The sequence below is a fragment of the Oreochromis aureus genome, linkage group 8 (assembly GCF_013358895.1).
Source record: "Oreochromis aureus strain Israel breed Guangdong linkage group 8, ZZ_aureus, whole genome shotgun sequence".
Taxonomy (NCBI): domain Eukaryota; kingdom Metazoa; phylum Chordata; class Actinopteri; order Cichliformes; family Cichlidae; genus Oreochromis; species Oreochromis aureus.
The window spans coordinates 4,389,933-4,416,034 of record NC_052949.1 but is presented as its reverse complement, the minus strand read 5'-3'; the positions used below and the strand labels follow the sequence as shown (position 1 = coordinate 4,416,034).

Genomic DNA, 26,102 nt, shown 5'->3' with positions numbered 1-26,102 from the left:
AAGCAGAAATTTCAAGCCATTAGCCTGTATGTCATCTGACACGTTGCCAGTTTTCCTTTTGATTTTATTGTCAGACAAAGGCATCCTTCTCGTCCCATTTGTACTCACCACTCAGGTAGCATACATCTGTCTGGACCTTGTCAGATGATTTAACATAGTCTACCAAACATATTGTTGCTTTGGTTCAGTGAGGACGCTTTCAAAGGAGGTCAAGCTTCTCTAAGAACTAATGCTTACCTGGCGCTATGTTAGCATTCACAGCATGTCTTTTATCCTGTTTTCCTTCTCTCACCCCAATCGGCCGCAGCAGATTGCCCCGCCCCTCCCTCAGCCTGGTTCTGCCGGAGGTTTCTTCCTGTTAAAAGGGAGTTTTTCCTTCCCACTGTCGCCAAAGTGCTTCCTCATAGGGGGTCATATGATTGTTGGGTTTTTCTCTGTGTGTTTTATTGTAGGATCTACCTTACAATATAAAGCGCCTTGAGGCAACTGTTGTTGTGATTTGGCGCTGTGTAAATAAAACTGAATAGAATTGAATTCATCAACCTCTGCTTACAGGTGAGGTGCTCTGTCCCTGGGCCGCCTGAAGCCATAAGACATTTTGCGTTCATGATATGGTGTCCCGAATGTTGGGAGTTTTTTTTGCTCTCATAATTCCCACCTATGGGAGCTGCACGCCTTTACCAAAACCCTCTTTGACAGAATTTTCTTTAAGGATATTTAACAGGAAATGGGTACTGAAACAGCAAATTCATTCATTCATAACTTTGGTGCAGTTTTTCACTGCAGAATGTTCAGTGGTCAAATATTCCCACCCTGCACCCTGAGAGAACCACTATTCAACAGCTAAATTCACTGTTGTGCTATTTAAGAGGGCAATAATCTTAAAATAAATACAGTTATTTTGTAACAGGCGCTCAGTTAAGTCACAATGAGGCAAAAGCACCAAATTGAAAGGCACTGGAATTATCGTTTGACTGTACATAAATACACAAAACAAACTGTTAGTTTCAGACGATGTGGGAGGGCTTACGGATTGATTAAAAAAACATCCAAGTTGAGTAATTTGCAAAAGTAGCACACAAAAATTGTCGATTAATCCACTGCTGAAAATAGTCCTTAGCAAATTGAGTATTTTTGTGCTGTAAGTGCCCATCTGTTTGTAAAACGACTGTGCCTGTTTTCATAAAATGAAAGTGTATATTTAGGAGTATTTCTTAAAGACTTACAGAAATCACTGAGCTTGAGAGCTGAGCATCAGAGACAGGGTAGGGAAGCGCTGACAGATGGGCACATTGTCGGTTTGGGTTTTTCAGAGGATCGTCGACAATAAGAAAATTAGAGTGACGGCTTTATCCTTTAACACAGACAGACAATAACAAATGCTCGGCTGCACTGAAAGTGCCTGAATAGCGGTGCTTAATTACATATACATCCAGCATATGTACTTTACAAAAATAGCCTCTCTTATTTTAATATATGGTTAATCTCTCGTGTTACACTTTGCATCTCGTGCTCCTTTCGTCATGTACGTTCACAGTAGCTCTCTCGCTGCCTCGTCTATTTAGCTGGTGACAAACACACATGCTGGCTTTTTTCCCATTCTCCCCCTATTTGTTGCTGGTCTGCTGCCCATACAGGATTGGTTATCGCTCCTCTTCCTCTCAGGGAGACAGGGAGTCTCGCCTCCTCTTCTGATGCAATAGAAACCCCTGCAGCAGTGCACTGCTGTGCTCGTGTGTGTGAGGCTGTGTATGTGTTTAATAGTCCCCCGCTATCCCCCCTTTGATGTCTCTAGCTTGCTAAATGCACACAAACATCGGTGGCGCTCCTACTGATTGGACGCAAGCAAAAGGGAATATAGATTCTTATATCACACATTTCCTCTCACACGCTCCCCTTGCATGAGGATTTTCAGCTCGTCAGCGGGGCTGAACATGGATTCAAACACCAGGCAGCAATTGCTGCTGACAGTGTCAAAGACACAATGGAGCAGAGTGCTGCATAATTCTCCTCTTTTCATCACTCCCAGCCTCACTTATACAAATATTAATGCTCCATTTTACATCTCTTGTGCGCTTGTCTTTCTGTCTAGAGTGGCCAGAGTAATCACTGACTATTGTCGCTTTTTCTTTGCCTTGGTGTTTAATTTGGGGTGGGGGTGGGGGGTGGGGGGTGGACCATACTGTGAGGCTTAGATAGGGAGTGAGGATCCTATTGAAGCTGCATCCAGTATTGCACTTGTTCATCAGCCTTCTTCATTACTGAGGGAATGATAATGGGGCCTACTGGGATTATTTTGTAACCATAGTGACGAAGCAGAGGAAATGTTTAAATATGCATACCTGACTTTATTACATCCTGTGTTCCTCGAACCTCACCGATGTTTATCAGGTTATCTCTGTGTAGCTACTAGATTTTGTCATATTTCTAAAAAAGGATCAAAAATTTTGCATTTTTCATGTGAAAAGAAATATTTTTCTCTGGATCCGTTTTAAAAATATAACATGTACATGTGGACGTAGCTCAAGGCTGAAGTGGCAAAAACAGCAGTTCCTTCGGTTGTCTTGGTCCTGGGTCTTGTTTGTCATGGGGTATGTTGTAGTTCTGTAGTGGTCTTTCTTGAGCTCAGTCCATACTCTCATCTGTGTGTCTGTCAGCCTGCCAATCCATCTTAAATACACATTTTATTTGTCTCATAAACAGTACAACATATAGTGAACATGCAGTGAAATGCTTGTGTCCGAGCTGCAGACAGGATGCAGACGTAGGCGCACCAGGGTTTGGTTTTAGCATGGGGGGGTCCTGTGTTTGGGTCCTACCGCTGCCAGGCACACAGTCACCCACTCAAAAGGTGAGGCAAACCCACAGACTCACATGTTTAAAGTATGAAATCACATCCTAACAACATGGCACAAAAACAGTTTTTCTTTCTGCACTTGTTCTGTCCTAAATATTGTGCAGCCATCTGCTGCCAGATGAAGCTGCAGCCCCAACAGTGTTGCAGAAAAACTCCATAGGTGCTCATTTAGACCTGATCTTTTTGGTAGGCCTATTATTGTTGGTTATTTTGAAAGGAAGGTAAAAATGAAATGAGATCACGGATATAAATGGCAGAAATTGGGTTCCACCTTATCTCTCTTACAGATAGGGAGAGGAGTTCATTCATTCAGCAGGGCCCCAGAGTAGAGGTGCTTCTCCTCCTTGAAAAGAGCCAGCTGAGATGGTCACCTCCTGGCTCAGGTGTTCCAGGCATGTCCTCCCAGGAGGAGACCTGCTGGAGAAATTACATCTCTCATCTGACCTGGGAATGTCACGGTGTTCCCCAGGATAAGCTGGAGGTGGTTGATGAGAGGGAGGTTTGAACCTCTCTGCTTAGGCTGCCCCGCAAGCTGGCTCAGGATAGGTGGAAAAAAATGGATGGATGATTTGTTTGGTTATTATTTGAGATTTCGTTTTCTTTCATTGTGGTGGTTGTCATACATTATAGAAAAATAATATGCACAATGCACCACACAATTCAATGGCAAATTATTAGTTTTTTGTATGTTAACTTGTCATATTTTAACAGCTTTTTCTAAGTGTTTTTGTTCTTCGTTATCATTTCAGAGTATAACGTGTCCATAAGCAGCACTTAAAGCATGATTAAATGTTGACGAACGGGATGAATGGTTTCAAATGCCTTGGATAGTTTTTGATATTGTCCATTAAAAATTCATCAAAATTTAATTTGATATCTGAGTGTTTCTTAGTTTTACACTAATTGTTTCATTTTTTTTTTTCCTCTTTAGGAAATAGTCACTGGGAGCATCCCTGTTAGATTAGTGTCTGCTAGGAAGCTAAGTGGAATCACTGAACTGGACTTTTTTTTGTTGGTGCCTTTAAGAACATTTTTATACAATTATCTGATAATTAATCTGGCTTGCTATGTGATGCAGTCTGTTTTAGATCTCAGGTGCTCGTTACAAAGTGACATTTACATAAATCTAGTGAAACTGTACATCTTACAATATTAGCTCATTAAGGAGCCTATGTGGTTGAACTCTGGCATTTGTTTTCATCATAGCTTTGCAACATTGATGCAAATTATTTTTTTCTGTATAGTTCAGTCTTTTTCTCTTCTCAGCAGTCTCGTAAATGTTTCAGTAATGAAGAGAATCATCTGCAAACGTCCACTAAAACTTTTATTTTTATTCAAAGGACATTTTTTAAAGGATTCGTCTCTTTTGGGAGCCCAGAAGCATTGCAAGACACTTGTTCGTCTTTCATGAGTCTTACACAGAGAATATGGCAGACAGAGCAGTTTCCATACAGAGACATCCCCAGACTACCCGTGCCATATTTGTCCCAGTGAGCTAGCTCATCTCTAACGCATTCAGACAACTGCTTCTGTGGCCCTCGTGCTGTTTGGCTGTTGATATGATGCTCGGTGGAAAATCGCTATTCCCCAATCTGACTCGGAGAATAGCCGGAGCGTTTTCCGCCGCTAAAAGGCTTAGGAGGCCGACTGCTGCAGTGCTCCCCAACTGGCACTGCGCTGAGGCACGTGGCCAGAATCGCTTATTGACACTTCACTGCCATCTGCCAAGACTGCGAGGTTTGTTTAGCAGGCTGAACTCTGTGGAAAGCAATAACTGGATGAGAACTTCCCTCTAGATTTTATGTGAAAGAAAATGATCCTTCACTTTAGGCTATATAACTGAAGTAATATAGAGATGAAAGGCTGTATTTACTCCCCAGACTTGGCTGGCTGTAGGGTTCACAAGGTTTTTTTTTATTATTATTTATTTTGTAAATAAACTAAAAATCGGGTCACATACACTTTCAACGTGGTGATGCTAAAGTATAAATGCGCAGATCAAAATACTTCAAAATAGTCAACAGGGAAAATCCGAGCAGGGAAATGAGCAAAAGGCTCCCTGCTCTCATGGAGGTTTTGCCTCTAACTCGAAAACAAGTGCCCTTGAGCAAGGCAATTAACCCCCAGCTGCTCCTGCAAAGCTGCTCTATGGGAAATAACAGAAGACTGCGGCTATATCGGGCAGCGCACCACTGAACATGTCACGCGTGCTCCGCGCCTCCTTCACCTGCCTCTCCCCCCTCGGGCTGTTGTTGCAAAGATGTGCGGCCTGCCGACTCGCATCTTCCAGCCGAGGCTGCTTTGTAAAAAGTCCTTTTGTATTATGTGGCACCCAAACGTGCCGTTAGGCGGGTAGGGATTGGGATGCTCTCATTTGTAAGTCTCACTGGAAAGGAATGCCACGGTATGTAGAGGTAATGTCCATGAAATTGCTGGGTCTAGGGGTGTGGCAGCTGCGTCTGGGGTGGGGGCTCTGTACAGCTGTGCACAGCTGCATCTTAAGTCAGTATCCTGTGTGTTAGTTGGTAGGAAATCTGAGTCTGGGTATCCATTCAGAGTTGCCACACTGAGGTTTGAAAAGCATTAGAAAGAGCTGTGAATATTTTTACAGAAGCCTCCAAAGAGTTCAAGGTGAGGAGCTAATGAAGCTGAAGCTCTTTTCATGCTTTCAAACAAGAATCTGGAAGTAGAGGTAAGGGTCAACTGTGCTTAATGGAACATGATATTTAATGTAAATCTGCAGCTTCTTTTCAAAAACTCGGTGAGAGGTTTTTAAGTTATAAATAGCCCGATATTGTGTTTAACTTGATTCATACTCTTAATAACACCACGTTTTTTTCTGCTTTGTATTAACTGAAATCATTTAGCATCAGCTGAACCTACAGTCGTGTTTCAGCTCGCACTGAGGTAAAAATCTCAAACTGTGATTTTTTTTTTTTTTCCTGCAAAGTTAGAATAAATGTTGTTTTCTATAGCACTTACAAAAACGTCAAATGCACACTGCCACCATGACACCATAAAGGATGTTAAAAAAGATTAAAAATCAAAATATTCACACCTTGCTCCTCACTTGATATTTTCTCTTTTTCAAACCGTTCTCTGTACCAAGAGATGGTTGTGTGGGAAAATCCCAGTAGATCTGCAGTTTCTGAGCAGCCAGTCTGGCACCAACAACCACGCCCCCCTTCAAAGTCACTAAAAATCACCTTTCCTCTCTATTTCGTTCTACTTAGCAGGTCCTCTTGACCACTTTTACATGCCTAAAGAGAGAATTAGTGAGAAAATGTTAGTTTTAGTGAATCCTGGAGTCCTGCCAGTCATGTGACAGAGCTCGAGGGGGACCTTGACACTGTCCTGTGATCTGTCTGCATTCCCACCACATTTGCCCAGATCCCTGCAGAGATACCTGCTGGTCTCTGGAGGATCACTGGGGGAGTCTCAAAACAGTAAAACAGCATAGGAATGATTAAATATGGTGCTCAGGTGGGGATATAAGGTCAGACAGGGGTCTGAGGTGCCTTGACACAGAAATAGGTTGAGCCAAAATTTCACGACTCACTGTCGATCTGCCTTGATATCCAACAATAGCCAACCAATTCACCATTTTCCCACATCATTCTTCCATTTTAAATAATCGGGTGACTTTGTTGGCTCAGTATTGTTGCCGTGATCATAACATCGCTCCAAGATTACACAGAGTTCACCTCTCGCTCTGTTGGCAGTAGCAACAGACCTGGTGAGCAGCCAGCTGCTTCTTTATTGTCATGGAAAAAAGATACACCAGATGACTAATGTTTCAAAATGTTAAATTGATTTCCACTTTAATTAATATATCATATTTCATGTGACGAATAAGACATGGCTGGTTACTGATAAAGTCAGGGAGGAAGCAGGTTTTTTAAGTTACTGCCTCAGTGTTACAAGCTGTTGAACCACAGACTGTGTTTTAAACAGGACCGTAGAGCCTGCGCAGGTAATGCAGCTTAATCCATCATGTTCTGAATCCGGTATTTTTTTTCTTTAATCATTAAATAGTGATAAAGCCCATACATTTCCATCTGTGCTGGTATCAAATTGTTGGTTTGGTGCAATTGAAAGCCGCGTTTACATGAGTACATTTAAAAAAACATGAGCTCAAACTGCAGGTGCCTGGAATAAACCCGGCTTTCCTATGCAGTACAACGCTGAGGAGCGTTTTCTACATAAAAAATGTATTAATGGAAAGTTGACAGTTTTATTCTGTAACGGCTCATATAGTCTGACAAAGGTGGAACAAGTGAAATTATCCACGTTGTCTTCCTTCAGTGATTACAGTTCAATTTGAAAGAGAAAGCCATGTGATTATGTGCACCGCCCTTCTGCTCTCATGAAATTCATTGAATCTCTCATGCAAGAAAACGTATGCACTGGGTGCTTCAGCTTTCAGGGAAGACTGATGTTTAAAGCACTCTGTGTAGCAGCTGGTTCGACTTCACAGACCTTTGTGTCCGTTGCAGAGTAATAAGACTCTGTGAATGCCTCATATTATACAAAGAGCCTGAATATATTCAAACTAAACAGGACAAAATTTATTGACTGCAATCAGTCAGTCCAGTGTCTCAGCAGGGCTGGAGCCTGTCCCAGCTGTCACTGAGCGAGAGGCCAGTGTCACCCATTTTATTCATATTAGAAATCTTTTGCTTGATCCAAAAGAAATGATTTAGCCACAGTAACATCACCCATTGGTCTCGCAGTCCTTATTTTGAAGAGCTAATGCTAATAGGCTTGACTAGCAAGATGCATTCATGAACTGTACAGGAGGAAGCAAACACTAATTAGCGCTGAGTTGTAAACCATCCATCCTTCCAGGACTTCTGCTGTAATTTCTCCAGCATGTCCTGGGGTCTCCTCCAAGCTGGACATGCCTGAAACACGTCACTTTATAAACACATCACTTGATAACTCATTCACAGAGCAACAACTTGGGGTTCAGTGTGCTCAACATCTGGCCAGGAGGAGCTGGAGCCCCGCTGCTGCCACCGTTTCCAATGTGTATGAAAATAAACATTCACAGTTTATTTGGTGTGTCCTTTACCCCAGCAGGGAGGAGTCATAAACTGGTCTCTTAGTTAATGCAAAAACAATGTAAGTGGTGATACACAACGGCTAAAAAGAATTATCTGTCAGAGTAATAGAGTATAGCAGCAACTTGTCACTGAGTCAGGCAGAAGAAGAACTAAAGGTTACGGTGGTTTGTGTATAAGATCAAGTCACTGAACTGAAACACTGTACTGTGTTTGCACTGATGGTGCTTTCTGGAGCATTTTAATGGAATTATTTCACCATTCCTGTGGGCTGCTGTGTGAAACAGACCATCCAAGAGGTTTGTGAGTCAGATTTAGTGAGTCGAATTATTGCATTTTATTATTTTGGTACCCCGAGTATTACGGGGCCTTGTTCATGAATTAGGGGAAGAAGGAATGGGAGACTAACAGATGTGTTGGTTCAGCATCTGCACTGATGTGGATGCTACACTGGTCTGCTGTGGTGAAGAGCGGGCTGAGTGTGGAGGTGAAGCTGTCGATTTATGTTCCTCACTCTCAGTTATGGTTATGAGCTCTCGCTAGTGACTGAAAGAAAGATCACAGACACAAGCGTCCATCCAGAACGTCTCCCTGGATTATGGGCGGTGTTATTGGAATGGAGATGGTGTTTCTGCCTCTAAAGTGTTTGTCAGTATGCAGGCTGAACCTTTCTCCTTCAGAACCCACGATCATTTAGCCTGTGATGCTACGTGTCGACATCAGAAATGATTTCAGTAAAGCACAAGATGAAAAGAGTTGCTTTTAATCTCTTCAGTGTAAAAACGAATCACTTGGAAGAACAGGCAATAAAAAGAGCACTTGTCATAATTTCAGAATTGCTAAGAGCACTTTTCTTTGAAACATATGATCTTTTTTTTTTAAATTTAAATATCTGATTTAGCGTTATCCGACCTTTCAGAGGCTCTCTGGCTCTCTCGAGGCTTTAGCATTACACAAATCAATTTTATGTACACTTCAGATGTGAAAATTGATCACACTTTCCATGAGATTTGAAAAATATATCACTGTGCATGTGTTTCTTTGCCCAGCTTATCACTGCAGCCAAAGTCATTTTAATGAGTCTTCTGAGGGGAGCGTGAGGGAGGAGGTCCTCTGGGAGAGATCCTGTGGGAAGCTTTATTGACTGTTTCTGTGGAAAATAAAACGCCGGAGTTAAACGTACAGCCAAGCTTCACGTCTGTCTGTTAACCGAAATTAAAAGAGAAAATAAAATGCGTTGCCCGTCTTTTTTATTCTGTTTACTCTCCCCTTTCTCTGGTGCATATACGCTCTGTTTCTAACCCTTATCTGCTCTTTTTCCCTTTTTCCCTTCTTCCCTTCACGATTCGCTGAACACAAACTTTATAATTCCCGGCTCCTTTCTCCCTGCCAGCTTGATTCTTGTGCGCTGGAAGGCAGAAGGTGTGCAGTGTCTGGCTGTCGAGCGCACTCCGAGACCATAAATCTCCAAACATATGAGAGGAGGCACACATAATCTGTCAGCCTGTTCTCAGTGTTAAGAGACGTGTGGGTGCATGTGTTTTGCCATTTTTTTTAATTTAAAGGACTCTTGAAACGATATTAAAGAAGAAAGAGCAAACCCCCAAGAGATAATTTAGTGGAGCAGACTGTAAGTGTGCATTTTATCCTCAGATTTGATGTCTTTTGACGTGATTGTTGGCGTTTCCTACATGTTTGCGCACACATGCGTGGCCCGCTGTAGCCTCCAGAAATCAAACAGCACCCATAGAGTGTTAGCGAGGACTAAGCAAAGAGCACGGATGCATAAGACAATTGGGGCTGGCTTCACGTGGCACTGTGGGAGCTCATTACTGTAGTCTTTGGGCTGGAAAATGTCTGTCAGTAAGGATTCATTAAAAGCCAACCTGCTGCAGGAGCTCCTGGTAGGGCTGTAATGAGAGGTCCTTCTCAATTTGGGCTTCCCAGTGGTTTCAGATTGGACAGGTGAAATATTAGCAGCAATCTGCATTACAGATAGAGGGGCTGTCCAGGCCAGGGTTTGGATTTGCTGGGGTCATTAGCATCGCAATGCCCCAGTTGGCTCAGTTTTTTTAGGAGCATTTGAAACCACCAGGCTCCCGGTCACGTGCTCTGAGCCAGCAGCAGAATATCATCCAGTTATTTCATCTTCAGAAAGATTTCAGTCAGCACCAGCTGCTGCCTCCTACCCATCAGAACATTTAATTGAAACATTGTTTGAATAGTTTTTTTGTGTGCCATTAACGCAGGTGGCCCTGAGTTTGACTCAGATGTCCTGGGTTTGTTTAACCTGGCTGTCTGTGCTGCTCTACTTTTAGGCTTCGGCTCACTTTGCGTTGAGCCTCTGTGCGTAGATGAAGACGTAAAGCTTCTTTGTCTGAGGTTAAATGTGTGTATTTGTGCTAAAAGCAGGTTTTAACAGCCTCTTTTGTTTCTTTGCATTGATTTCCCAAGGCCAATTTTGTTTGCTTTCTGTTCTGCATGTGTTTTTGGTGTCAGCTCATTGATCGCTCTGCATCATCGTGCTTTTATTTTTCCTCTCCTGACTTCTCGACTTCTGCCTCCCAGACTCGCACGCCACGCGTGACACGACTCAGCCCGACACAGCCGGCCCTCGCCGACCAGGCCAGCAGGGTATCCTTCGCGTCAGCTGAAAATCTGGAGAGCATGTCAGACCCTGATATCCCCATCGGCTTCAACAGGATGAACCGGCTCCGCCAGAGCCTGCCGCTGGCCCGCTCGTCCAGCCAGGCCAAGCTGCGGGCGCCAGGTCAGTCCACTGTCTTTGAGGAAAAGTGAAAAATCTCATATCTTGTGTCAAGGTCTGTGATATCCACTACAGCAGAAATGACGAAAGCGACTTGAACCTTTCCGATTCTGTGCAATAAATAAGAACATGTAGGGGTTAGACATGTGCACGTACAATCTACTCACGAGGATGATGACTACAAACTTTCTACAATAAAACCCAAAGATATTTCAGGAGATTGGAGCCTTCAATTATGCAGACAGCTTTTAGTTTCATTCAGCAGGATTTTTATTCAGATTAAAGTTTAAAATTTTGGCATTTTGGGTGTGCTTGTCATTTTTTTTCCCTGTTTATTCATAAAGTGTCTATAATGTTGTTTTCATAGTATTCATTTATTTCAGTGGGAAAAAACCCACCTCAGTTGTCATTTTAAACTCCGAGTCTGTGCGGGTGTAATCTGTTTCTCATTTCTTTGAACCACAAATGACAAGTCGGGACAGGATTCATCTCCCAGTAATAACATTTACTTTTTTTTTATTGCAGTTACACTTTCAGACTTTTTTGGCTGATTGGTCAGAGATAACAAGCTTGTTACTCCAAGGGTGGTTCTCACTGCTTCTCCAAACTCTGAGTTAAATTGCTGACTGCAGACTGATGATTACAAAGAGGTGATGCTTGAGAAAAAAGACTGTTACAAGTACTGATTTTTTTTTATTTTAGTGCATTTCATTTGAGGCTTAGTTTTTACTTCTAGACTAACTTTTGAGATTAAAAGCCTCTATTTGTGCTGACATCTCTGCTGGTGGCCATTACCAAGACTCCTTTGATTAAAGGGGAGCTTTGCCACCAGCTCTTGGCCTAAATTCGCCCACTGCTGCACCCATTTGCTCAGTGAAATCCTCAAACCAGAGAAAAATGTAGAGCAACAGACTCACAAGAAATTTATCGATATCGATGCTCTTTCAAGATGTTTTTTTTTTTCACCGCCCAGAAACCCTGACGCAGGCGTGATGTAATGATTGACCTTGGTGTTTCCGAGTCGTTGGCTCCAGCCCCAGTAATGCTGGGAACCGGAGATCTTACAGCCGAGGCAATGCAAGTGTAAAGCAGGACCAACGGAGTCAAGAGACTGTCCTGCCATCTTTTTTGAACTATATGAGGGTCTGAAGGTTAAGTCACATTTGGTGGTGCACTGAAAAGAACCACTTAGAATTACTGTGCCAAAATTCAGCAGTGTCTGTAGCTCAATCTTTAAAAAAAATAGTGTGGTTTCACAGACTTGCACTGAAGGGCTGGGACTGGAGGGACGTTTGGCTGCCCACCTGTCATTAGAGAGTGATAACCCGAGCCTTCAGACACGCACTGCACCCCTGAAGCTTCGTAAATATTACCCAGGGGAGCTGAAAGTGAGAATAGAAGTGTCAGACTCAGTTGGATCAGACATTAAACAGTGTTTATCCAACCAGCTCCACAGTACAAAGTACTGTGTGGTGTCTGAATGAGCACCTGTATGAATAGAACAGGTCATTATCCACAGAATTTATGACAAACAAGTGGGTATCATGTGTCCTCGTGTATGCTCTACCCGAGCATATCCCTCTCCTAAAAGTATTTCCAGGAGTCACAAAAATGTGCGAAAATGGTTGTAAATGAGTCCCAAATCACTGTGTTAGCACTGGCTTTGATGTGTTCACTCAATTTCAACCCATCAATGACTCATTTTATGAATTTGGAAAGAAAGTTTGGTATTAACTCCAGCAATGATGGCTCATACAGTGGCTCATCATGTACTGTGTAGTACCCCTAAAGTCCTCAATATTCTTTAAACGATTGCCACAAAATTCAAGGATGTTCTAGCAGCTCTAGGAAAAAGACAGCCAATCATAGCAGAGATCTTTCTGCATGGACTTTCCTTGTTCTTCTTTTGTCTGCCTTGGTTCTCTTTGTACTACTGCCCGTCACTCCTCCCAGGGTATAGACCGCCAAAGGTAGATCTCCAGAGATTTGTGTCCTGGGCCATTCTTTCTAGATGGGTCCAGGTGTAGCCCGTCTTTTTTGCTTATGCCTCGAGGTCTCATCGCCAGGTGTTTCTTGGGGGGCCTCTCTTTCGCTTGCCTTGGGAGTTCCACCTGAGAGCCTGCCTGGTGAAGTTGATTGGCGGTTTGCATAAAGCGTTCCCTACCCAGCACCATCCACTCTTCCTGATTTCTTCCTCTTCTGGGTGTTGACAGGTTCTTTCCCATAGTTTGATGTTACTGATTGTGTCTGGCCAGCGAATGTGGAGAATCCTTCTGAGACAGCTGTTGAGGAATGTCTGGATTTCTCTTTATTGAGGCTTTTTTGTCTTTCAGCGTTCAGCCCCTTCAGCTCTCTTTGTACGCTCCCGCTTAATTTATCAGTCTGAAGATTTAAAGACTTATTGTTAGGTTAATTGGCATTCTAAATCGGCCATAGGTGCGAATAATATTTGTATATGCCTGAAAGGATGGATGGATGCTAAAGTGCTCCATTTGTTGTGTGAGAACTTCTAAACTGTTGCCACTGAGCTTGGCATAAGCACATCCTGACCGAGTCACTGCACAGCTGTGGACACAGCTTACCTTGACTTATGAAAGTATCTGACTACAGTTGGTTACTTGCACAGCAGCTCCCCCTCACAAGCTCCTCAAACAAACTACACGTCAGGTCGTTTTACACCTTTGACCTGTGAAACTCAAATTTTAGTGCCTTCGCTGTGATTCGACACTGTTTCCTGACTCCCTTTAAAAAAAGCTATTCCCACCATTCGTCTCCATTTTCTTCCTGGTTATGTTTGGAGTTTGAGATGAGAGTAATGCTTGTCTGATTCCAGTCACTGATTCAAATCTGTCCACTGAGGTTTAATTTCATCAGCAGTCAGCACAGCAGGCGGAGCTAATGGACTCTTATTTTCACTGTCTTCTATCAGCCTTCATTTGTGGACGTGTATTGACAACCTCACTTTGATTGATACGTCAGGCGGCCATCGCTCGCTTAATCTGGTTTGATGCTTCTGACAGGCAGCCGTAAACAAGACACATTAGCTCTGTTCCTGTACAGCACTGTCCTCCTTCAGGTAATGTTTGAGTTGACTAAAGGCATCGAGTGTTAATCTAGTGAACCTGGCAAAGCCCTCTGAGTGTCAAGTGAAAGTCAGACTTCAGTGGACTGCCTATAGGAGAGCTGAATATAAACAGAGCTGTCTAATGCCTCCAAATGATCTCGCCGAGCTACCTGTCGTCTTTGATTAATGGCCGTGGCAGCGAGCGAAACCATTTCCTCTTTAAAAGTATCTTTATAGCGTTTGTAGGACACAGAAAATGTAGGACAAGCCAGAAAAATGTCAAGTTTCAAATGTTTTATACCACATAAACAGCATATTAAGATAAGCATCACCTCTCTGTGAAACGTTCTATCATTTCATTTCATGTTTACTCTTCTTCATGCTTTACCAGGCTGTAGCGCAGACGTAAATATTTTTTTAATATCATCCTCAATCGTGAGCTAAAACCCCAAACGTGTAAGTTCCCTCCATCCTTACGGATATCTCACCATCACCTCCGCCCTTCAAAAGGTTTAAACTGTTCTATAAAAACGAGCCTTTTACAGTATAACACATCTGAGTCAGTGTTAATTTTACTTTTCTGCACTTAGAGTCGGTGAGAATTTCACCGCATCCACTCGGAATCCCAGCTTTCATTTGAAGTGAGGCTGATAATTTTGTGTTGCTCCATGGGACTTTTCACATTTCATAGTACAGCAGTGTGAGCCTTAGCTATAGTAGCCTCTTTATTAGGTACATCAATACATTTCATCAAGTTTTTTTCATCAAGTTGTCTTTTTTTAGTGATCCAGTTACATGTTTTATAACAGAGATCACAATCTCAGAATGTAAAGGAGCTCGGAGAGCAAACCATCGTCAACAGATATGTTCTTTAAGTGAGAAACTGGACAGCGAACAGGAGCTGGGGTGAAGGTGGGTTGCAAAGATGCTTGCAGATCCACACCAAATGTGGGCAGGCTGAAGCATGAACAATGTGGTTAAAAGAGCTGTTTGAACACGTTTTTCAGCCATAGAATAGTATTTTTAAAGGCTGTTGAAATGTGTGATATCACACACACAAAGACGTCAGCACCTTTCCTTTCAGGTTAGTGACCACACACCTGTGCAGGCTGGTTATGCCAAAGAAATGCTGATTATTGACATCGAACCTGGTTAGTAGACACAACATTATTGCTTAGTGTTGTGTCTACTAACCAAGGCATGACGTCTTGATGCTTAAATCCATCTTTTACACTGGAAAACCCACAAATTAACCACCCAGTGTTTCTTTTGCCCAGAAGCAAGAGCATCAGTTTTTAAATTTTAGTCAACTACTGATGCAAATCCTAAACTGGACACTTTGATTGAAACCCAGTCCAGTGTTTTCAGACTTTCTGTGCTAGGAAAAGGTCATAGATAACTTTGGAGCACAATGTGCTTCAAAGCTCGGTGGTGTCTAAAAAGAAAAAAGTGATTCCTTTCATGAAACATACTTTAATTTGACAAACATTAGTTTCAGTGTCGTGCTGACTTGGGGCGAAAAACGAATGTATCGCATTTTGTCAGCATTTCTCCATTTGCCATCAGACTCGGCTGCTTTTCCAGGCTGTCTGCAGACTTTGTGCTGCACAAAACTAAAAGTTGGGTTTCAGTGACAGTGCATCGTGATGCTGCTGCTGGCAACATTAGATCTGCATCAAATTAACTCATCCTGGGTCAGTTATTACCACCAAAAAAAATCTCCTGTGTCTATACATTTATGCACTTAATAAATTATCGTTGACCCTACGGGTTTTATTGTAAAACAAGTATGAAATGCCATTGTGTGTTGCATTAAAAGGTCTCAGAAAGTCTTGAATTTAATTTGGTGAACACTGCAGAAACCCTGACTAATGGTGAGCAGGAGGAACATTTACAATCTGACCACTGACATTTAGATCAATCTGCAGCACAGCATACAGGCCACGTATAATTAAACAGGAACTTAACACTAAAATTCATTAAATCATTTTGTGTAACATATCGATTTTGACCTCAGTCTTCAGTATTTATTCCAACTAATTTAGTTAATTGCCTTTTTTAACAGTAAATTAAGTTGTACAAAGTAAAACATGTTGTACTCTCACCCTGCTCCCACATATGGGTTTCGTTGAGATGGAGAGCTTTAGATCGGAGGTGGGAACGAGGCGCAAACGGAGGGATTATGGGAACCAGTGTGCTTTCAGCTAAAATGGATGATTAGTAGCTGCTTCTACACTGTTGAAAACTTTGAGGTGAAAATTGTTCCTACGCTCTCTGCCTTCATCACCGACTCCAAACTTCACCCCACCCCCATCTACCACTGTGAATCTCCCCCATTGCTCCTCCCCATCCATAAATGCAGGGATCTTGTTCCTCCAGCTTGGGGAGGAGACTCGCAGGGTTCACCTGACCCACGAGCTGACCAGCCTGGACACTCTGAGGGCCCTCATCGTGCACATGTTCCCCCAGAGGCTCACCATGGCCATGCTCAGGTGGGTCGACATCCACAAAAGCAGGATATTAACACTTCTGCATGTTTATTGATCTGTTTAGATCTTTTACGAACTTTCTGCAGTGCGATATTTACACTTCATTTATTGCATGTTTTATAAATCAATCTCAAGGTCAGAGGCTGTCGGTGATTCATTTCAGCTTCATCCTCAACCAGCCACACATGAAAATTCATTTCTGTAAACAGATGGGGAATAAAAGCAGGAGAGAAGGAGCCACTCTCGGGCCCTCGAGGCACTGAAAATGACGATGACTTATATTTTTCTTTAAATATCCTTTAAACGCCACATTTCAGTTCCAAAAAATGTCTAAAACGACCTTCAAGTTAATGTTTTTTTGGTTAGCTTAGCTTGCTAATGCTGGCTACTAATTTCACTCATCATATATCATCATATTTTTGATAAAACTGAGATGATTTAAATCAACCTTATTTTTGATCTATTTTCATTTTAATAACTTTTGATGGTGAAGTGCTGCTAAAAAATGGTGAAAATATGTATTTTAAGACCAGACATGATCACAGAGAAGATTTAGTTTTATATATAATTTAATAACTGTTTGAATATTTGAAAAACATGACCATCATTAGCTTGTCATGCTGCTCTTTTACCGCTGTGTTCAATAACCAGAAAGGAAAGGAAAGCTGTCCATTCATTTCACCTTAACTTCGATACATTTTTGAACAAGTGTCCATTCAGGGCAAAGAACCGGGTCAAAAACATCAATGATCATTTTCATTAAGTTGTAAATTATGTGTTTCTCTCTAGAATCTCCCACGTTAGTTATCCACAGGACTCTCTTACCTTCAGACACTGAACATTAGATTTCTGATGAGCCTAATATCAGACCGCGTCCAGCTGATTCGCTCATTATGAGCACCTCATGCAGTTAGAAATCCTCCACTTTTCCTCCCACTCTCCAAGTGAACGTACATCACTGTATCATATTAGTGTCTAATAGATTCTGAAATTGTCTTTGCATCGACTGTTTATCAGTGTTTGCGTCTTTTTGTGTGTGTGCGTTGACGACTATTGATTTTCAGGTCCCCCAGCACGGCTCTGTTGATTAAAGATGAGACCCGTAATGTCTTCTATGAGCTGGAGGACCCACGGGACGTTCAGGACCGCTGCGTAATTAAGATTTACTGCAAAGAGCCCATCTACAGCACCTACCCTGGACATCACAACCCACACCTGGCAAACGGAGACCTGCGGGTAAGTGTGAGTCTGTGTGCACACAAACGCCTGGAGGAAAGAGACAAATAAGCCTCGATGTTCAAAACGCGGAGAAAGAGGGTTAAACGCTACAGGTGGATTTACTAACAGCTTCTCCCATTTCTCTCCTTCTCTCTGGCCGTGTAGACAGCATGTGTCCACAGAACTAAAAGAATATGAAATAAACTTTGCCAAGGTCAAACACTCGTGTTTTTAACTCCTCGGCCGTTTTCAACCCACCAGGTGAGAGGGCCGGTGGGCGGCGTGGACATCCAAGTTTGTGAAGGCGATAACTCGAGAACGAGGCGACGTCAGAGTTTCAAATTCATATCATCGGTGTATCTACACAAGGTGTTGTAAAATTTTGAAGTTGATAGCGAAAAGCACAAGTGTTTCTACCATGTGGCTGCCAGTATTTTTATTATTTATTGTTCATTTAGATGAGGAGATTTTTAATGCTGGATTTTCTGCTTTCTAACCCTTTAGGGTTAGAAATATGATAAACATTCATGGGTAGAGAATATTTCTACTATTTAAAATTGCAAAACAGCAGTAGACCAGGAGGCTGAAAAAAGCCCTAAACAAAAAGAAATATGGAGTTCGGAAATTTGCCTTTAAATGTTTTTAGAAATACAGTTTGCTATTTTAATAATCAGTTATCTGTTTAAGTATTTAACCAAAATGGAAAGTCAGGGCAGAAGATGATCCCTTTCCTTTATTGCAGATTCACAGTCTGTGCAGTCCTGCCATAAATAATGTTTCATAATTCCCTTTGAAAACTCTCATTCATATACCCTCACACCCACATCAATCTCCCATGAAACACTGATTTTATATCTCTTACACACGCTAGTTTGCATTACATAATGTGTTCAGGCTTAAGTTAGTTTCATTCACTCGTCGAGAGTGAGTCATGTGACTTTTTTCCAACACTGAGCCTGGACGAGCGCCAGTCTTTCACATCTCCTGTGCTGACTGGGCTGCAAGCCAGCAGGCGGCAAAACAGCAGAAACACTTCTCTGAGTTGACACTCGTACTCCAGTTCGTCTGAGGACTGACTTGTGGATGCAGTCTTTTAATTGTTGAAGCTGAGATATTATTTCCCTAACTTTAAATGAAAACAGTTCCCACCGACTCACCATATGCACAAGCAAGCTAGTGCTGTCCAAACAGACCAGAGAGCCAAACTACCATTACAGCCAGATTCAAATATGGCATTGCTTCCACAGGAGAGCAAACGAATGCAGTGTATTTCAACCTTAACATGTCTAGGAAATAAATAATAATAATATTAATACAAGTTCTGCTTTGGGAAACATAGGACCACATTTGTTTTTAACTCAACCTGAAACAGGAAAATTAAAGCTACCACTTAAATCTCCCCAGTGGTCAGTCAATCATTGAATCTGAACTGTTAACATTTCAAGATTTAGGGATTTCTGTAGTGCTGAGGGGATCAGTCTGGGAACCCAACATCTAGTCTGCCCGCTTGGCCGCTTGATGCTTACTTTCAAGGCTTTCTGGGGCCCAGCAGTCATCAGGGGGGAGACTTCCTGTTCTGTCCACAAGTTTAATGGATTTAAAAAGCTAAAATCTTCCCAAACAACAGCACTAAACATTATTAATAGCCGTTAGACTACAAATTGAAAGCATAATGCTTTCAGTACCTGAAAATCTTGTCCTTTATCCAACGATAATGAATATCTATGCACAGATATCTCTTTGGAGCGATTAATGTGACCTGACTCTTTTTTAGATCGTCCAGAGTATAAAAGATGAACATACCTTACAGGTTTGAAAGGTGAAGCCTTGATACCTGAATCCTTCAGCAGTAGCAGACTCATCTGGTGGCAAAATACATTCTGATTGCGAAGAAGTCCTTGGGGATGAACACTTTTCTTTCCTGATGAGTTCATGGAATCAGTCACTAGATTCAAGCATCAGCAAGTATTGTGGAGACATTGGGAAGCAAAAACTCCCTTTTCACAGGAAGAAACCTCTGGCAGAACCTAGGGATGTGCATCCATCTGCGAGGGGAGGAAGACAGGACAAAGACTTAGATTCAGTAATGAAATATGAAGTTCATTTTGTAAATTTTGATCAATATTTGAGTAATAAAGGAGGATGATGCTTGGTTAGGGTTTGTGTTAATGACCAAAGTGTCCCTCGGTTTCTCAGACAGGCCTCAGTTTTCATTGTGCTATAAAACTACTGGTGTATTAAAATGTACTTATCAACCTATCTTTATTTGAGCTGATGATCAGCCCCCTGTAAATAACTTCCTCGTGTCCAGCAGCCACAGTGGGATTTATTTTAACGCATCAATCAGTTTCTGGCAACATAAATGTGGCATCTGCTTCATTAGCATGATTACTAATGCTTCATGCATTTTGTTACAGCAGGAGCAAAGCAAACCTTTGCATGTCATTCAGTTTTCGCAGCGTCGGCGTTTTCAGCACAAAACCCCGAATGCATTTTGTTGCCTCCTAATTACAGTGTGATTATGGAAATGAGGGTCTGCAATTTAAAGTGTTAGAGAACGCTGCCTTTATAGGATAAAGCAAATGATAAACTAGATAAATTACATTACAGGAAGGCAGACACATGCCGTGAAAAATGAATCTACGTGTTTAACAGCTGAAGTGAGGCGAGTGCCGTCAGCAGCGGCGTGTTTTCTGACACGTTTCAGTTTGCTGTCTATGAAACATCCTGGGGCTTTTTGTTTGCATGTGTGCGTGCCATTGGTTTACTGTCTCCCTGTGTGCGTGATTTGCAGCTGCCCGCTAATGCGCTGGAGGTCAGCTGTTCCCGAGGGATTGTTCCCCGTCTTCAGCTCTAAAATCTTCGTAGCATTTTACAGCCTTATCAAACCAGCAGGCTTACCTTGAGCTGGATGTGTGTGAGGTGTATTGTCAAGGTGAGGACGAGGACGTGTGTGTGTATGTGTGAGCTTATTGAACTCTTGCCAGCATAGCCAAAGATCACTCCCTGATTGCAGACCACAAAAGCATGACGAGGATAACTGAAGCCGGACTGTGTGACTGGAGGACAGAATGAAGAGGAGATTGATTGGTAGATTTCCCACAGCGGGAGAACGGGCAGTTTTGAATGGCACAGTGGGATGAAGCTTTCAGGAGCGCACCTGCGATAGGCGTCTTGCGACTTTAGGGGGTGGAATGAAATGTCTGCATGTCTTCGGCGCACTTAAAGGATGGTGTCGATACGAGGCTGTTGCTAAGATACAAGATGGAAGATGATGGCCCCAGAGTGCTGCGAGGCTGTCCGCAGGGTGTTGTTAGAAGAGACCTGAGGGTTATTATGTGGAAATATTGGCTTTTCAATTTGCATCATCTCCAGGAGAGATAGCTCTGTGCGTCACAAGCAATTACAGCGTTGTCTTCTTTTGTGCTTCTTTGCCGTATCTATTACTCTCCTGTCTGGTCGCCTTCAAAGCACAGCTTTTACTCACACCCTCCGCTCCCCGCTTTGTTTTGTCTTTCAATCTGACATGTGGGTCTGATGCCAAAAGATTATCCCTTCATGCACAGCCTGTCAATAAAGCATCAAGTGCAACTTAAACTGCACTCAGAGGGGCAATTTAGAGTCCTTCCTGTCAATCAGGAAGTGGCATCTATGAACTACTGATTGTTACAGTAAGTTGCCCTTTTTTAAAGAAATGGCTAGTTGTCAAGCTGATTGTTGAATTTCTGAAAAGTCAAAAGCTGACGGACGTTATGGATAAAGCATTCTAGTATCATTGTGATATCTCTGCCTCTCCTGAACTGTGTTCAGCCTCGGTGAGAACAAAATGTATCCCTTCCCCAAAGTGATTAATGCCACCAGTGAAATCAGACTTGGACGTTCAGTCGCTGCTTTGCTGATGCTACAGATAAAACCATATACAGTGTGTGATCATGTTCCAAATCTACCCTAATACCTACCATCAGTAGACTGCTTTAGCTTGAAAACTGGCTCAAAACCTTCTGAATTGCAGCAAAGAGGTTACCTCCTTCCCCATCCAGAGAGTTGGAGAGATATGGATAAAAGAGAGGCGACATGTTGCAGAATATAAATGTCTTTTATATAATAACAGTGTGATTACGTGCTATAATCATCAAGTCTTCCACTCCACAACAACTAGCTCGCTTTCTCTGGATGCTTTTATAATGTGATTTGATTGGCCTGCAGCAGCTAAATAACATTTAATTTTCTGTGTTGTGTTTGATTGAATCCACTGTGTAAAAACAAAAAACATGATAATTAAGAATATTTTGTGAATGAATTGATTAATATCATTAGAGAGTAAGGAGTCAAGTTTAGGTTCTAAACTTGTTTAGTTTGAATTCATGATTATTATATAAAGTTACCCTAACAGAAGCAATAAATAATAAATATAATAGCAGTCTTCATGGCCCGTAGGTCCGTTATGGTTGCTGAGTTTTATTATTCATGAAAATGTTTAATCTTCACGGCTCAACATCAAATTCTTTTTCCCCACAAATCGCACTTTTAGTATAACTTTAAACTTTAAATTTTAAACTGTTACTTTAACGATATTTCTAAAGAATCTCATTATTGGATTTGAACAAGTAGTTTCAGACCTCAGAACTCCATCGAATTATTAACAACTATAACGATATTCAGCTAGGTGAAGGACACCATCCTCAGTATCACTCTCTTTTCTAAGCCTCACTTCCAGGCCCATGACAGCTGTTGTGGGATTGGAAGTGTGGACTAGAAATAAGATGGGGAAAGGACAGAAAATCAGAAAAGCACTGATTCAGTCTGTTAACAGGCGACACCAAACACTCACAATCTGTCCAACAACCTGTGAGATTTCAGAAACCTCCACCAAAGAGTTTGTGACTATTTTGGTTTGTCTGTTCACACCAAGTCTCTGAGTTCTGTCTATGCACCACCTCACTCATTCAGACTCCCAACATGTTAATTGGTATCTCTTCCCTTTGACTAGGTAAGATAAGACCAGAATGGATAAATGGCTTCAATCTCATAATGTCATTTACCAATAAATCATTTTCTTTAGTTGGTGAGTCAACATTGGCAAGCCACCCGTGTGGCTTTAACAAAAATGAATATAGATCATTTGGTTCAGCTGCGTGACAAATCCCACTTAGCCCTATCCAAACACTTAATGTAAATTGCCTATATTAGGGACACATCTTGGTATTTACTGATTTTGCTAATGGTCTAAAAGCACAGCTGCTGACTTGTTCAGCAAAATTTCCTGTGAACAAAAACAGTGGAGGCCCTAAGATTTACGCAGGTCAAAAGAGTTGACCTTGTTTTTGTCACTGTAATGTTATCCAGGTCTGATTCACGGAGGCGGCGGTCTAAATAAAGATGCCCAGACCGACCTTCTCGCCTCCAGCTCATCTGGGGGGGGAGCTGAATCATTCTCAGGCAAACCAACTGACATAATTGTCTCTAGTATATCCTGCGTCTGCCCTGGGGTCTCCTCTTAGTTAGATATGCCTCAAGGAGGCCTTCTAGTCAGATACGTGAATAACCTCAAATGACTCCTTTTGATGCAAAAAAAGCAGCAGGTCTGCTCTAAACCCCTCTTGAGTTGCTGACCTCCTCACCCTGTCTCTGTAATTCTAGATCTTGTTTGGAGGAAGCTCATTTCCACCACTTATATCATTGATCTTAGTCTTTTAGAGACTACTTTCAATTCATGGCAATAGGTGAGAGTGAATCGACTAGTAAATTTACTTGCAGTGGTCCTAAAGCACCCCGAAAAGGATTCCCCAAGGTTCCACACAGTCAAAAGCCTTCTGCAAGTCTAACAACCACTTGTGGACTTGTTGGGAAAAACTCCCACACGCCTTTGAGTTTTCATGAGAGTGTAAACAACAAATGTTCAACAAAGCCCAGGTTGTTCTTCCCAAAGTAAACTTGTGGGCAAACTTTCCAACACCCTGTACTGATCTGTACTTGATGAACATGTGCTCTGTATCGAGGAATAACAGTTATGTTCTTTGTTTGTAGAGGGAGATGGTGTATGCACCCCAGGACTCTCCACCTAACCGCCGCCTGAGCAACCCACCGATGTCTTCCCAGCATTCATCTTCCTCTGCTTCCCCTCCCCAAGGCTCACCGTCCCGTGCTCGTCTGCTCTACAGTGGCGGAAGGCCTTCTTCCTATGCCGGGCCACCCCACCACACCCACTCCCTGCCTCACCCTCACTCCCAGTCCCACCACTCCTCTCCCCACCAGCAGCCCCAGCTCCACCAGCCCCACCAGCCCCACCACCCCCAGCCGGCCTTCTGCGCCTCCTCCAGTGCCATACTTGAGCGCAGGGACGTGAAACCCGATGATGAAATGGGGGGATCCAGAAGCATGGTGCTGCTGAGGGGGGATGATCGTGGTGGGGGCGGGATCTACGCAGACCCCTACACTCTGGGTCCAGATCCGAGTCGGCTTAGCCTCGCAGGGGGTCCTCACTCTCCTTTGCCAGCAAGAGCCGACCCCTACGGCTCCTTATACCGCCGTGGTGGGGGTGGGGGTGGTGGAGGTGCTGCATCAGTGCGTTCACTCACCTCCTATTCAGCAGCTGCACTTCAAGGAGAACTGATGGAAAACAGTGCTCTCTACAGGCCCGGAGGACCTCTTTATAACGATGCCTATGCTGCATCTCTGTTGGCCATGGGGTTGCGGGTGCCTCCACCCTCCTCCCCGCAGAAGATACCTGACATGAGAGATTCCTACGGAGCAACCATGCCCAATCGGGGTTCTCCAGGGAGACAGAGTTTGCGAAGAGACTCTGTGACCTCTTCTGTGTTTGGGGACAGTCCCAAAGCCCGGGGTCAGGGACCAGGACTGGGTCTCACCTCGGAGCAGCTGTGCCTGTTGGCTGGTGCTGGAGGGGATGGGGGGGGACCTGGAAGTTTCGGCTCACCCCTGCTGGGGAATGAGACAGAGACCAGGTACTTATGACTTTTTATTAATTGCTGGCAATTCATATGTGTATGTGTAGAAGATGTCTACTTTTTCCCCCCTAAGATAATGTTAACAGACTTTTTCTCATCAGTCATTTTGATAATTTTGCAATTAAAACTAGAAATTACCTTACCAACATTGAGTTTGTGCTCAGTGTTTGGTGATCTTGCATCTCTTCTAATTTGAGATTGTCAGTACTGTTTATCACTGATAGATGTGCAAATTTATGAGTCACTCCCCAGAATAAAATGCTGGGTGCTTTATTCCTATGGTATACAGCATGGAGATTAGTGATCCTTATGAAAAGCTTACATAGAGAAAAGCGTGAGATGGCAGGTGAATCACAGGCAAAGAGGAGGACTTCAAGGATATCTGCTGATGTGTTTTTTAAAAAAACTGGATGCAGACATTTGGTTTTGTTCTAAAATCTCAATTTTGGCATATTGCCCACTGCCATGTTTGTTTTTTGAAGTGATGAGAGTTCGATGGTGTCATAATTTCATTTGCTAACATCAGCTAGCTTGGCTAGCAAGCTGCATCTTTAGCTGTACTTGTGCAATGCAAAGAGACATATATCTGCCATTTAGTGAAAACTAATGAAGTACTAGAATTTTACTTACTTTACAAAATGGAAGCAAAATGGAACCTCACTAAAACAGACTTAAATGGTCTGTTTTAGTGAGGTTTAGTGTAGAGCTCCCAGCGATGACACAAGTGTTGCTCAAAGTGGCCACGCCTCTAATTTCAAGCCTTAAAATACAAATGGGCATGCTAAAAAATGAACCCATAATGCAGTTGTTATAATGCAGCAAACTATACTGTTTCCTTTTTCAGTCCTGAGGGTGATAGCTGCTGTTTATGCAAAAGTAGATTTATCTTTATGTAAAGAAGTCATTTCATGGATTTCACAACACAAAAAACTCAAAAGTAATTACACTTCACTTTAAATTTTAATTGAGCACTAAGAACTGAGAAACCTTTTAAGTTATGTTTTGTGTAAAATATGTATGAAACATTAGCCACCGTTTTCTGTGTATCTTTGAATCCAGGGAGCGTATGGAGGCGATGGAGAAGCAGATAGCCAGCCTGACCGGGCTGCTGCAGAGAGTACTGAGCAAAGCGCCTGAGGCAGAAAGCCCGTAAGACACACAGACACACACACGCAACAAACACGCATAGAAATCCTGTGAAAACACTTCATTTATACACAAACACAGACACACACTTGTATGAAACGAACAAATCCATTCTGTAGTTGTTACCTCGTGTATGATTTGTTCTTACACTTCTGCTGAACTAATCCAAAGCCCATTTACAGATCCATTCCATACACACTGCCTTGAAAACTTGAAAATACTGAAAAGTAAATGAAGTACGACCTATCCACATCCATAACAAGTCTGATAATAATTCAGTTCTTTGAAAAAATATACAAATGTGTGGGGGGGGCTGATAATGTATTAGAAAATATCACATTTACAACATTTGTAGACTGCTGTGAGATTTGCAGCATGCAGCTTTAGTATTCAGGCTTAAAGTTTTATGTGATCGAGGTTCGTAAGATATCAATCAAGTGGACAGAAACATATTGTTAGTGTGATAAAGGCTTTTTCAACAGGCTTTACACGCCTGTGGCGTTTGAGTCTTGGCTCTTCCTATCAGCATG

The 26,102-nt window shown here is 42.5% G+C and overlaps 1 protein-coding gene across 1 annotated transcript in view; it reads left to right on the top strand.

Annotated features, from left to right (window-relative positions):
- The window catches only part of LOC116328597 (SRC kinase signaling inhibitor 1-like), a 153,992-nt gene that overhangs the window by 88,573 nt on the left and 39,317 nt on the right, over positions 1 to 26,102 (top strand). Inside the window, exons 4-8 of the mRNA XM_039616720.1 lie at positions 10,489 to 10,690; positions 16,114 to 16,243; positions 17,305 to 17,476; positions 23,486 to 24,423; positions 25,486 to 25,575. Of these exons, the coding sequence (XP_039472654.1) occupies positions 10,489 to 10,690; positions 16,114 to 16,243; positions 17,305 to 17,476; positions 23,486 to 24,423; positions 25,486 to 25,575 (1,532 nt within the window). The remainder of the gene's footprint in view (positions 1 to 10,488; positions 10,691 to 16,113; positions 16,244 to 17,304; positions 17,477 to 23,485; positions 24,424 to 25,485; positions 25,576 to 26,102) is intronic.